Source organism: Balaenoptera acutorostrata, chromosome 9 (genome assembly GCF_949987535.1).
Source record: "Balaenoptera acutorostrata chromosome 9, mBalAcu1.1, whole genome shotgun sequence".
Taxonomy (NCBI): domain Eukaryota; kingdom Metazoa; phylum Chordata; class Mammalia; order Artiodactyla; family Balaenopteridae; genus Balaenoptera; species Balaenoptera acutorostrata.
The window spans coordinates 67076911-67091257 of record NC_080072.1 but is presented as its reverse complement, the minus strand read 5'-3'; the positions used below and the strand labels follow the sequence as shown (position 1 = coordinate 67091257).

Here is a 14347-nt window from a genome sequence, read left to right as displayed (position 1 = left end):
CTGTGAAAAATAGTTTTTACATTATTATTGGCTTTTTATGTGGTCATTTGTTTATTTGTATCCCTGTTCCTTTATCTATTTGGATATTTTAAAATATTTTACAAGAGCTTTTTTTTATATATATAGTGTATTCCCTTTTTGCCTGTCTTAAATGTCAGACATTTAAGCAGACAAAAATCTTCCCCATTTTGCATTTGCTATTTTTCTTGCTTCTGGTGATTTTATATATTTGTGTGTGTGTGTGTGTGTGTGTGTGTGTATATCTAAAATGCTTTTCCTTTTTATGATTTCTTTCTTTTGCATAATGCTTAAAAATCCTTTGCCCACAATAATATTGAATGGATATTCACCTCTATCTTCTAATAGTACTTTTAGGGAGTAGAAGAAATGCACTAAGGGATCTGAGATAGAATCAGAAGACTCAGGCTGCTGGGATGTGTGGCAATAAGGAGGCAGGAGTCAAGTATGACTGAGTTTCCAGGCTTGGTAGACTTTGGGGAGGGTGGGACCAATGACTAAAACCAGGAATACAGGAAAAGGAACAAGTCTGTTAGGGTAGATAATGACTTCAGCTTTGCACATGTTACATTTGAGATGTCCTCCAGAAAGCCTGGTAGAAATGCCCAAAAGGCAGCTGGAACAAGGGTGTGAAAAGCATGAGTGAGGCTGGGGTCTTAAGTACAAATATAGAAATCATCAGCAGACACTTGATAGTTGAACAGCATTTTCTTTTCAGTGCACATCCTGGGCCAAACACTATGCCGAGCACTTCACTGCATTACTTTCTTTAGGCTTCTGACAACTTTAGGAGGTAGAAATTATTATCTTCATTTTATACACGAGGGGACAGGCTTACAGAAGTTAGATTACTTTACTAAGGTATTACACCTGGTTAGTGGTGGGCCTCAAATGTGAAATCAAATAAGATGGTCTGACTGCTGAGTTTAATCTCTAGCCCGGTTTTCTCTCCTGTCACAGGAGTGGATGAACTCAAGCAGGCAAAGTCGGAGTCCCAAGGGTGGAGAATTGCCCTCTGCAGTGGTGGGCAGCAAGGAAGGGGAGAAGCCAGTGAAGGGATCTGAGAAGGAGATGGAGAGATGGAGGGCCAGGTGTGCACATGCTGACTGACACTCTAATCAGAATGCCCACAGTTTGATGACAGGGGCTTATATTTTATGTATTCCTGTAGATAAATGAGACCCCACTCCTGACCCTGACCCTCAAAAAATCTGTCACAGTGCTTTATACCAAAAATATTTTTTGATTGGACCCTGATGGTGTGTCAGTAACTTTCCTGAGTTATCCTCTGAGCGAGAGACCGTACCAGTCGCTGTGTCCCCACTTGTTATGAATGAGGGGCTCATTCGCAGGAGAATCTCAGTATTATTAAGCTATTGACTTCTCTGAGAGTAACAGGGGTAGACTCCTAGGTTTATACCCTCTACACATGCTGGGTAAGATCACTCCCACGAACGAATAGCATGCCGCTTTTTACTTGTGCTGCCCTTTTGCCTGAGTTGTTGAATGAGTGTGAGATATATCCTTGTAACTTTGAATCATACATTTTTCTTTTCCTCCTTTATTAGATATTTCCTTACATACTTAGGACTTTGTAAAATATACAGTCAATCCTATTTCCTTACAGCCTGAATATGTTTAGCAGTTTAGCAGAAACAAAGCTGGAGTAGAAGTCTGGGCCTGGATTTTATCACATGCAAAAGGAATGTGTTAGAGTAGGAAAAGCATAGATTTAGGAATTAGGAGTTATAATTTTCATGCTGTCACTTTTGGGCAAATTATTTAAACTCTTTGAGCCCCATTTCCTTTATTATAAAGTGGGGATTTATACTAACAGAGTGATTGTGAGGTTTAAATAAATTAGCCAAGATAAGTGGCTTGGCACCCAATACAAGGAAATTGAAACTCTGAGTTCATATAGAATCATTTTGCTCCATGTTCTTCTCAAATGCTTGCCTTTTGCCCATTCCATAGCTCATTTCCACTCATTCATGTTAGGTGGGTTAGGAGGAAAATGAGTCCTAACTCACCGCGTCTGTCCAATGCAAATCTAATGTGTGCAGCTACGGTACATAATTTTAGTTGTTGATAAATCTATTGCTGGAAATGATTTAGGGCATAATCTGGTTTTCCTGGTTCAGACTAATGGAGGGTTCAGAAACTCACTTGCAACCATTTTCTGATGATAATCAATAAATATCCTATTACAGCTTTTCTTTCTGGTGAAAAAGTCCAACATCAAAATTCCTGTAGACTGAAATGTACTCATTTCAAGCACTTCCCATACAGAATCCATCTTGGCCTCTTTCCAAATAATCTAAAAAGTGGTGTGTACTTCCAGACAACAGCTACACCTCTGAATCAATACTGGATGTAACTCCCGTGGCAAGTTAGCACGGGTTTTAGACAAGCCTACTAGATAAAAGGGGAACTCTTTGAAGATAACAGAGAAATGAGCTTCAGCCTTAACTTGGCAGAACTATTTATTAAAATAGTGATTTAGGAGATTTTTCAAATGCCACTCTCAGTTGTAGATCTCATTTGAGAACTCTAACCCTCTGCTTCAGGTATGAACATTCTTTAGGACAGCCCTGGCTTGTTCCTGTGGTTTGGTGTAATTATTAATAGGGCCCCCTTCACTTTCAAGAATCTTCGTTTGGATGATAAAAATTTATGGTCTCCTCTCACAGGCCTTTTCAGAGTAAAGTCCATCTTTTTGAAGACTGCATTAATCTAAGAAAAATTACCTTACCTGTCCTACAACAGAGTATTTGGCACTCTGTCTTACAGTCATTTAAGTATTTCTTCAGAACAATAATTAAGAACTACATAAGCTAATGATTAACTCCTTATGGCTCTCATTGCTGAAAGCAAATAAGGTAACTTCATAGGGGCTCACCTTACACAGCTGGTCTGGGAGGGAAACATGAGGATTTCAAGTTTATGTTTGCAAAGCCATTTCCAATGATTTAAATTAGTTTTTCCACTTAATATGTGTGAGTATATGTCCCCACACTGGACAAAAAGGAAACGGAGTCTTAGAGAAATCCGACTCCGTGCTGTCTGGAATACCATTCATCCTTGAATTCTGAGCCTTTGTGGTCTCATTCCCCCTTTAGAGACTTGGGTCACCTGCCTTCCTGTTCTTCAGGAGAGGGTGTGCTGTGGTTTAGCAATTTGAGGGTAGTAAGATTGTCAAAACATCCCCGGAGATGCTTTTTAGAGTTACTGCGGAAAGCAGGTTTCCATGGTGCAGGGCGGCTGCTGGGAGGAGGAGTCACATGGCACAACCCCAGGTCCTTTCTCTCTGGAGAGAAGGAGAGCCGGCTTGTCAGGATAAAGCTGGGCATCCTTGCGGACAGTCTGAGGCAGATGGAGTCGCAGGCTGAGACAAATGGGTTCTTGTGAAGCCTCATAATCTGGGAGTAGAGGGAGGATAGGAAGACAAGGATGGTCTACCTGTTAGCTAATGCCCTTTTCATCTAAAGAAGCTCTAGCCTGAATCTAGTTTATATTCTATTCCCACCTACCTACCTTCCTGTTTGCAACCTAGTTCTGAGTAAAGGAAATAAGTTCAAAGCAAAGCAAGGGAGCACAGAAAGGTTTGCCCTCCAAAAAAAATGTGCTTGGAGAGCCCTTATCTTGGGGGGAAAATATACAGCAGCTGAGGAGAGAAGAGAGCCATGAAACCAGAAGGGAACTATGGCATAATGTTTGCTTTGAAATGGCCCTTCCACAGCCTTTCTCCCAAATCTCCTTAAGTGGGGCTGGTGGGGGGATGGAGTGCAGTATAGAAAACTCCACCTCTCGGGTAATGGTGCCTTGGTGGAGGTGGTTAGAAGGCTGGGGTATCACTCTTGCCGGAAGATGTCTAGAAGACTCAGAATTCTGATATTTTAGAGTCAGAAGTACTCCCCAGAGATCTTGCAACCCAACTCCCTCATTTTACTCAGGGTCTTTCAGGATTTTACTGAACTGCTAGCCTGGGGTGCTCACCAAGCTGCTTTAGTCTACAATATTTAAGAATTATAAACCGAGAGTCATTTCTTCCCACTGTGAAGCACTGTCATGAGACCTAAATGAGTGACTCTGCAAACAAACTGCAGTACTTCCTGCCTAGTCAGGGAGCTCACTCACCATGCTTGGAGACTGTCCCCAGAGAGGCGGTGAAGGAAAGCTGAAACTTCAGGACCCAGTCCTTAATTTTGCATTCTTTTGCTTAAAGAGTCCCCTCCCCTCAAGTGTATAAGCTTCAGGTCCCAGAAAACCTGAATTTTGGGCTGCCTGCCCCACGCAGTAAATCTAAGCATCTGATGCTCCAACAGGCTCCTCATCAGAAGACGAGACCAGGTGAGTGAGGATGACTCAGCTGGACTGGCTGGGAAAACATGCTGGGGCCTGTGAAGAAGTTGGATCAGGCATAGCGTTGGGAGCCGGCTCACATGATGTCTCAAACTTCCACCCCCTCCTTGCTTCAACCATTAGCTTCTTTGCTTTCTTTCCTTCTTTCTTTCTTTTTTTTGTTAACTTGTGAAAGCTTTACTGTTTTAAATTAATTTTTAAATACAGACCCAATCTCTAATCAACGTACAATGAATGATCTAGTTTTTCCATTCTGGGGGGTCAATTTTGTTAGTTGTGTTTTTCAAGGAATTTGCCCATGTTGCTTAAATTTCCAAGTTTATTCACAGAAAGCTGTTCATAATATATTTTCCTTATTTTTTTATGTCTATAAGAACTGATACTGACAATTTGTGTTTTCTCAAATTAGTTCTTGATCAGTAGTACTAGGTGTTTGTCAGTTTGTTATTTTTTACAAGGAACCACCTTTTGGCTTTGATGATTTTCTTTTTTATATTTGCTTTTAATGCCATTGTTTTGTACTCTCATCTTTATTGTTTATTTTATTCTACTGTTAAAAATATTAGCTTCTTGCCCAGACCAAACTTGTCTTTCAGATCTACAGAACCAGGATTTTAGATCTGGTGGGGTCTTATTTTGCCATTACCCCAAATTTTTTGCAGGCTCTCAAAATGGCTTAGGCACCTCAGGTTCCTGATCCGCCCACCCGCCCCCATCGTGAAGCCTCAGTGTTGGCCAATGCTGTAAGTAGATAGACTACGTGGTCCACTTATTAGATATAACCTGCCTGGTGTGTCCCTGTGTGGGTAGAAGTCAACTAATATATTACAAATTGTGTTTATTTTTCATTTGTCTTGTCTGTCTCTACTCACAAGAAGGTTAAGCTTTTGAGACTAGGAATCTCTGTCTGTGTTATTCCTTATCATCCCAAGCACAAATATATATCTGTTAAAAGAATAAATGGGAAAAAAACAAACAAAACTCTTTCATTCTGAAAGATTTAAGTCTGAATCTGGCTTTCTCCTCATTAGCTGTTTGACCCTAGGTACGTTACTTAAAATGTCTAGGCCTTGGTTTCCTCATTTGTAAAATGGGAAGAATAATGGTATCTATTTTTAAGACTGCTGGGTCGATTAGGTGACATATGTATAAAACCTGGCACATAGCAAGTGCTGGATAGATGCTTGCTAGTATTATCACGTAAAATAATCTGACTAGTTGTTTAAATTGTCTTTCAATGCTGCTCAGAGCTTTTAGGGTAGGAGAGGCGGAGGCTAAAAGCATGGATGCCCTCAGCATTTACAGCCCAATTATCCTCCTGGTTAGACGATTACTAGTTGAATAGGTGTGAAGGTGCTCAGTGTTCACACTCCCAGGCTGCTGATAGGTCAGGATTACCATTACCAGATCGCCAAGGAAGAAAGGAGGCTGGGGCAGCTCAAATGACTTGCACAAGGTCACTCACCTCGAAAACCAGGGCGTGCCGGACCCAAATCCAGCTCTTATGCCTCTTGAAATTGTATTACCTGCTGCCTTGCCTCCACGCTCTCTCTGCCATATGGGATGGTGGCGGGGCCCATGGCCTCAAGAGCCCTGCGTTCAGCTAGGCTTTTTACTACCGTCTCGGCAATTCACTTAATTTTTTGACGCTCTCGCTTGCAAAACTTGGAAAAAAACCCCACACTTCCAAGCTTTGTCGCCAAGATCACAGGCGAGAAAAGCACTTCGGAAACTGTAAAGTGCTGTACGAATAACCTCTGCAAAAGGCATTTGCCTTGAGGCCCCCTAACTTATCGGGCCCGGGAGTCGCTCGGGTCTCCACCCCTCTCCAAGGCCGCGCGGCGCGGGGTAGGAAGGAGGATTAACCACCGGGCTTCTGTCTGGGCGTTTCTCCAGGCGGCCGCGGAGGAGTTCCGCCCCTCGCCCGGTCCAGTCCCGCCCCGCCGCCTCCGCTCTCTCTCGCCCGCACTCGCGCTCCGCTAGTCTCTCCCGCCCAAGGCCCGGCTGCGCTTCCCCGGCCCGCACTGCATAGCAAGGCGCGGCTGGCGGGCCGCCAGGATGCAGGTCCCGCACAAGGAGCACCTGTACAAGCTGCTGGTGATCGGCGACCTGGGCGTGGGCAAGACCAGCATCATCAAGCGCTACGTGCACCAGAACTTCTCCTCGCACTACCGGGCCACCATCGGCGTGGACTTCGCGCTCAAGGTGCTCCACTGGGACCCGGAGACAGTGGTTCGCCTGCAGCTCTGGGACATCGCAGGTGAGCAGCGGGGGAGGGGATCGGGGGCGGGAGCGCTTCGCAGCGGGTCTCCAGTCCCGGGGCAGCGGCTTGCGGCCAAGTGGGAGACCCAGATCTCCTGGGCGCTGCGCCGCAAGTGACTTTTCCCGGTGGGCTGGAAACTTTATGTCAAAGAAAACAGTTTCTCTCTCGCGCGCAGAAATTTCAAGTGCATTCACTGGAGCTTTGGGGCTGTTGCTTTATCTCCCTCTCACAGCCTCCCCTGGGATCTCTCGCCCCAGCGCGGGCCTCCCGGGGGACCCAGAGAGAGACTACCGGGAGTTGCATTCAATTCTTGGGCACGGGCAGCTCATTTTCCGGGCACGGGCAGTCCCGCCGGTGACGCGGCCCTGAGTGTCCTGCCCGCCCTTCTGTGCTCGGGCCATCGAGGGGAAGCTCCTAGACCGGTTCACAGCGGGAACCAGGAGAGTTCCAGGCTAGAGGAGTTTCCCAATTCCTGTTAACAATCGCTCACTGCATTCCAACTTTTGCTACCCCACTTCTCTACCCTTCAATCAAGCAAGTTGGAGGTTCTCTGCTTTGAGAAAGCCGAGGAACTTTCTGTGTATGTATTGGGGGTAAAGTATTATTTCTCTCTCTCTTTCTTTCTGTCTCTCTCTGTCTCTCTGTCTGTCTCTCTCTCTCTCTGGCTCTCTGTCGTCTATGAAAAGGAGACTGAGTATATATTTTAGGGCCATTTTTGTCTAAGGGTCTATGACATTAGCCACAGATTTCTTGATTTGTCTCTAAAGTTTTCACTGAGAGGTCTGGAAAATGAGAAGCATCTTCACAATGTTTGAAATCAGAATTTGATTCCTAGGGTTTGTACCAGAAGTTAGGCCTTCAGTCTAAGCTTGGGGTATAAAGAGTGAGTCCTTGGACGGAGGCCGTTGGCAAGCTGGGCATGTCCAACCCCTCATTACGGTTACTGGCCCTGCCACTCACTCACCTGCTAATGGCTCCAGAGAAGTCCCTTCAGCTCAACTGCATCCCTGTTAAGTTGGAGACTGGTTGGACAATGACAGCTCAGGAATCTTCTTCCTGCTCAGAAGTTTTAAGGTCCTCTGGGATTCCCTGTGAACCCCTTAAAATGGTCCACTTCACTTCTGCCTATTTCATAGTCTGTGGCACTAGGAACCTTTATAAGTGCTGGACCCAAACTGGCCACTTCTCTTGCAGAAAATAGGTTCATTTCAGCTGGTGCGTTTGACTGGAAACTCTTTATCATGGCCTGAAGCGAGAACAAATGTGGAAAATTTTCGAAAGGGCGTTTCTGGTTCTGGGGACTCCAGTACCTCTTAAATCATGAGCTGCCAGGTCTTATGATAAAACTCTTGGCATCTGAACAGATTCATGCCTTTGGTGTCATTTTTAGCAGCTCTAGTAGCACAGGGGTTATCAGAGACCAGAAGATGTCATTGGCCACTGTCTGATTAGGCTTTATACCTAGAAAATCCTCTATGAGTCTGTGCACTTTGTTGCTGCTTGTTTTAGTGTCCGACCACTCTTCCGGCTGCATCAAAGTCTCTAGGACCCAGGTTTAGAATTAGCTTACTGTTTGAAAGGGGATGTAGCTGTAATTTAGATTTTTATGTGAAAAGCAAATAATGACGTGACCTCAGACATGTTACATTATGTCTGTGGGTCTCAGTGTCCTCACCTAACAGGGACAATAGTAGGGTATAGAGATGAAGAGCCTAAATTCCAGAGTCAAACTGCTTCTGTCTGAATCGCTGTTTTACCCCATATGTCCTGGGCGATTTTAGGCAAGTTCCCTAACTTCCTGGTCTCAGTTTCCTTGTCTGTAAATAGATAGAATGCTTCGTCTCAACAAAGGAGCAAACAAGAGATGAACAACCAGCAAATGCTAGCTAAACCCATTAGTACTTACTACCTAGGAGAGCTGCATGCATTGTTGTTACACTAGCTACCAATTTTTTTGCATGTGTATAAATGCTAGGCAAGAAGGACATGATATAAATGTGCTAATTAAACCTTATTAAATGATAATTCCTAGTAAATGATGAGCACATATAACCTATTCTAAACATCCAGCACTATTTTTCAGCTTTATCCATACTACAACATGCCGTCTTGAGCAATTTCATTCCCAAGCTTAGAAATACCTCCTGAGCCATGAGTCAGTTCTGAAGTTGCCATGGAGGCTGTAGTCGCAGAAGTCTGTGTAAATAAGAAATCTGAGGAGCCTTGGAAAGTCGGTCCTATAGATACAGTGGCGTGCACCGTCTCTGTAGGGAAGCTTCTTTTTCCCGGAACTCTGATGTTCAGTGCTAACCTGTCTTTGGCAGCCTCCAGCTCAAAGGCCCTGTGGGCTGAGTTAGAAGTTGGGCAGCAGGCAAAGCTGGTTGGGGGGAAGTTGGGCCATTGTGGGAAAGGGTGACTGGAGCGCAGTAGTGACATGTTTCAAGCTGCGTAGCTGGCCCTGTGAGGAGTGAGTTCATATGGAATCCAGCCTCAACTCGCCAGCCAGACTTCAGTCAGCTAAGTGTGTCTTATAGCATCTTCAGATCAGCCTGTCTGTCTAACCTTGGGGAATGCTTCTCTGTCTCCTTTGTGCTCACTTCTGGTGTGTGTCTGAAAAGAACAGGTCGTGAAAGCTGGGGGACTCGCTTTGAGATTGCCGGGCGTGTGGATGAGGTAGGGGGGACATGCCCTGTCTTGATAGGGTATCACATCCATCTGCTAGAGAGGGAATTTTTGCTCAATTAGACTTTTAATATCCATTTGGTTAAATGCCGAGTAGGGTCCTATTTGTTCAGCTAATTCCCATGATGTGTGTCTTGTGGCCACTTAGGCCAGTCTGCTCCTGAAAAAAACTCCAAAAAGTACCTTTCAGGGCTTGTGAAGTAGACCTTTTTTTTTTTTTTTTAACATCTTTATTGGAGTATAATTGCTTTACAATGGTGTGTTAGTTTCTGCTTTATAACAAAGTGAATCAGCTGTACATATCCATATATCCCCATTTCTCCTCCCTCTTGCGTGTCCCTCCCACCCTCCCCATCCCACCCCTCTAGGTGGTCACAAAGCACCGAGCTGATCTCCCTGTGCTATGCGGCTGCTTGCCACTAGCTATCTATTTTACATTTGGTAGTGTATATATGTCCATGCCACTCTCTCACTTCATCCCAGCTTACCCTTCCCCCTCCCTGAGGGCTTGTGAAGTAGACTGATGAATCCCACAAACCCCATAGGGGACAGCAGTTGCCCTGTGTCCCAGTGATTCTACCGTAGAGGAGCAGCTGAGTTAGCTCTGGGTTCAGAAACTCTTGATAGAGTCAGAGAAGTTAAGTCACTTTGCCCAAGGCCACCCAGCTAATAAGTGGAAGAGCTGGCTTTGAAGCAGGTCTGTCTGATTTGGAATCAAGCCATGCTCTTTATAACCAAAGGCCTGTGAGCGCCTGGTGCAGAGGTGGCCCACTGGGGTGATGCTTTCTTCCTTTTTAATGGCACTGCTTCTTTAGTAGATAGATTATCCTTGCCTTCTCGCTCCTATTTCTAACATGTTTTTGGATGTTAATCAGTACCACTGTGCAGAGAGTGGAAGGAACTGGAATGAAAATCTATTTCTGAAAATTTGATTCTTGGTTATAGGGTTTTTTCACTTTATAGAATTATCAAAAAAAAAAAAGAAAAGAAAGAAAAGTTCACACTTGAGACTCTCCTTTCCTACTTCTCTCCAAATCCTGATGCTATGATTACTCCATCAGCACTTTCAAAGAGAACTACACAATTTTGTCTAGAACTCTTGATGTGCTTTGGGAACTGGCAACTGGAATTAGGACAGTGATAGTAATAGTAGCTAACATCTTTTAGGCATTTATTCTTACAATTGTCTGTGCATATTTAATTTTTAATTTTCCAGTAAAATAGTTGGTTAAATGGTAGTGCTGGAATTTAAAACTTGGCCATTGAATCCAGCACCCAGGTTCCTAACAGCTTTGCTCTACTTCCCACAATTTAAAAATAGAATATTTTAGAATACTAATTAGAATACTAATAAATATATTATTATTTATTCTATCCATAAATTATGGATATTCTAAAACTGTAATACTTGACATTGGACAAATCATGAAACCTTGCTGGATCTGAGTTGCTCCATCTTTAAAATGGCAATTGGGGGCTTCCCTGGTGGCGCAGTGGTTGGGAATCTGCCTGCTAATGCAGGGGACACGGGTTCAAGCCCTGGTCTGGGAAGATCCCACATGCCGCGGAGCAACTAGGCCCGTGAGCCACAACTACTGAGCCTGCGCATCTGCAGCCTGTGCTCCGCAACAGGAGAGGCCGCGATGGTGAGAGGCCCGCGCACCGCGATGAAGAGTGGCCCCCACTTGCCGCAACTAGAGAAGGCCCTCGCACAGAAACGAAGACCCAACACAGCCAAAAATAAAATAAGTAAATAAAAATAAAATAAATTTAAAATGGCAATTGTTTCATTTTCCTGTGATATCACATATTCATGCTGTGTTATCTCTTGCAGTCTCTATCAGCTTTAATATAGTCTTACTGTGCCCAGTTAGTATGTGGCAGCTTATTCCAACTTCTTTACTTACTAACTTTGTGACTTGTGCAAGTTACTTAACTTCTATTCCTTGGTTTCCTGTCAAAAAACTGGGGACAATAACAGAACCTGTATCTTAGCGTTACAAGAATGAAATGAATTAATTCATATAAAGCTGTGCCCGACACATTTGGAACGTTGGCTATTATTCTCGTTGTTTTCATCGTTATTACAAACTACTTTCACATACATTTTCCTGCTTGATCTTCCCAGCGTTGCTGAGGATATTGACAGAGCAGGTAGTGTTTAGCCTATTTTATATGAGATCAAGAATCAGAGACCCAGGGTCACAAGAGCTCGCACGTGGCGGAGGAGTATAGGAACAGCAGGTCTGTTTAACTTCATCTTTTATGCATATATATGAGAGAAATGACCAGGTCTGTTGGTCATCAGAAAACCCGATTCTAGACTTAACAAATACAGTAGGAAATAAATTAAGTTGGCAGGTAATTTAGAGAATGCTTCTTCCCCATGTGAAAGTTTCACTGCAAGACTCTCCTGAATAATAAATTCCCCTATATAGCTAAAACAAGATCCAGAAAAATATTTCCCTGCAGGGCACACCTATACTAACTTTCCCCACCTAAGCTGTGTGACAAAGAAGCATTGGAGGACATTAATTATCCAACAGGCAGAATGACAGCGGCAGGTAGCCCGGGTCTAGAGTCAGGAGCCTGGAGACGCTGACTGCCCACGCCAGTGGCCGTGGGATTCATCTGGGTCACACTGGTGTGTTGTTTTAGTGTTTGTAAAGTGCTTCCACATTGTGAAATTCAACTGAGGGAAGGGTTTGGACTTGAGCATCTCTTCAATATCTATTTCTAAAAGACTAATTCTCCAGGAAGTTTTAGAAGAAGGGTTTTAAATATCCACGTAATTAGATCTAAAAATGTAGAAAGAGCTAAATCTGGCAACCACTGTGTCAGGCCAAAAAGTAAAAACGCATGGCAAGTCTGGGCCACTTTCTGGTGGGCACTTTATTGCCTTGTTTCTAGCCTGGCTAATTATAGATTTTCTAAATACCATGTGGGTTAACATGCTATGTGCTTACAAGTAAATAGTATGTACACTGAACAAAACAGTGAACTTTCAAAGTGAGGTGAGTGATGGGTGGGCAACACACCTCAGGGCTTCTTGCAGGGAGGTCATTAGAATCTCCATGTGTCACAGACACATGGGCATTAGGCCTGTGGGTCAAGTCCCCTCATCTAGGCTTTAGAGGACTAGTTCCTCTAGACAAGAGGGCGCATAGCAGCCTGACCAAGGAAAGCTAAGTCATTTGAGAGAACGAGGGAATGCAGGGGGCAGCTCCTATGTGTTAGGCACTGTGCTAGGTGAGGGGAAAACAAAGAAGGCTAAAGAACTGAACAAGACTTGATTCCTGACCTCAAAAAGTTCACGGTTTAGTGGGCATGACAGCACAAAAGCAAATTGTTGTAACGGTGAGTAAAGTGTATTGATATAGGTAACTCCAGAATACTCTGGTGATGCAGACGGGGTCCTGTCCACACTGCATCCATCCATTCTCTGAGATTAAACCTGAGCAGGCTGAACAAAGCCTCTAGCTAGTGTGATATTTCCTGTGTTCTTACCTAGCACCAGTTACTCCCTGTGAGGGACTTCAGGGCCACATGACCTGAGACAGAAGTTCATCCTCTGGCCCTCTTTAATTCTGTCTCCTTCTCCTGGGGAGCTCATGCATTCCCAAGGCTTTAAACTCTATGCTTATAACTCCAAATTTGTGCTTATAACCTTGCCTTCTCACAAGCTTCAGACCTACAATTTCGTCTTCCTGCCGGACATCGCCTTTATGATATCTCATATATATTGCAAGATCAATATGTCATAGCCAAGTTGCATAAAAAAAACCAAGATTGTTGGTTTTTTCTATTAATAAAGTAATATATGCTCAATGTAGCAAAAATAGAAAGTGCAAAAGAAAACAACAGTACAACAACAAAGGAATACAAGCAGAGACTATCTACCATCACACCATCACCCCTTTTAATGAAAGTAGTAAATGATGCTATTTGTAAACCTCAACTAGACCTATCTCTCCACATACTGGTCTTCCTAGTTTATGTGAACTATACTACTTTTTACCCAGTCACTAAGACTTGAAACCTCTGCCATCTTTTCTCCTTTTCTTTTGAGACACACATGCTATCAATCTCCATGTCAGTTAGTGATTACGCCTCTCCTGTCATGGCCTTAGACCAGGGACAGCACTATTATTATGTATCTGTCTTGCTGTCATAGCCACCTGGCTAGTTCTAGTCTCTTCATCCTCCAGTTCTTATGTGTACTAAGGTCAAGTTTATCTTCCCACTTTGGTGGTTCCCCATTGCCAATAGATTATAAACATCGTGGTGAAAAGAATTAAAGTGGTTGGGATGAGGTGATTGGAGGGGTGATGACTAGAAGGAGGACAGATTCTAGGTTATAGCTATAGAGGGAGGAGTTCACGGGCTCCTAGAAAGAAGAAGTAAGTGGAGTCCTTGAGGCCTGCCCAGGTCAAAAGGAAACCCAGGATCTGTCTCATTCTGGCTTTGTCAGAACACAGGTACTCTCACTGAGGGTCAAAATGGTACTTAAATATTTTGTTCTATTTTACTGCATTTCATTTAAAAGTCATTTTATTTTTTATTTATTTTAATTTTTATTTTTTTTAACATCTTTATTGGAGTATAATTGCTTTACAGTGGTGTGTTAGTTTCTGCTTTATAACAAAGTGAATCAGCTATATGCATACATATATATCGATATCCCCTCCCTCTTGCGTCTCCCTCCCACCCTCCCTATCCCACGCCTCTAGGTGGCCACAAAGCACCGAGCTGATCTCCCTGTGCTATGCGGCTGCTTCCCACTAGCTAGCTATTTTACATTTGGTAGTGTATATATGTCCATGCTACTCTCTCACTTCATCCCAGCTTACCCTTCCCCCTCCCCATGTCCTCAAGTCCATTCTCTACGTCTGCGTCTTTATTCCTGTTCTGCCCCTAGGTTCTTCAGAACCTTTTTTTTTTTTTTAGATTCCATATATATGTGTTAGCATACGGTATTTGTTTTTCTCTTTCTGACTTACTTCACTCTGTTTGACAGACTCT

At 43.7% G+C, this 14347-nt stretch overlaps 1 protein-coding gene across 1 annotated transcript in view; it reads left to right on the top strand.

Annotated features, from left to right (window-relative positions):
* Positions 1-6343: 6343 nt before the first annotated feature.
* Positions 6344-14347, top strand: part of RAB38 (RAB38, member RAS oncogene family) — a 63801-nt gene continuing 55797 nt past the window's right edge. The window contains exon 1 of the mRNA XM_007168481.2: positions 6344-6640. Within this exon, the coding sequence (XP_007168543.1) occupies positions 6439-6640 (202 nt within the window). The 5' untranslated portion in view covers positions 6344-6438. The remainder of the gene's footprint in view (positions 6641-14347) is intronic.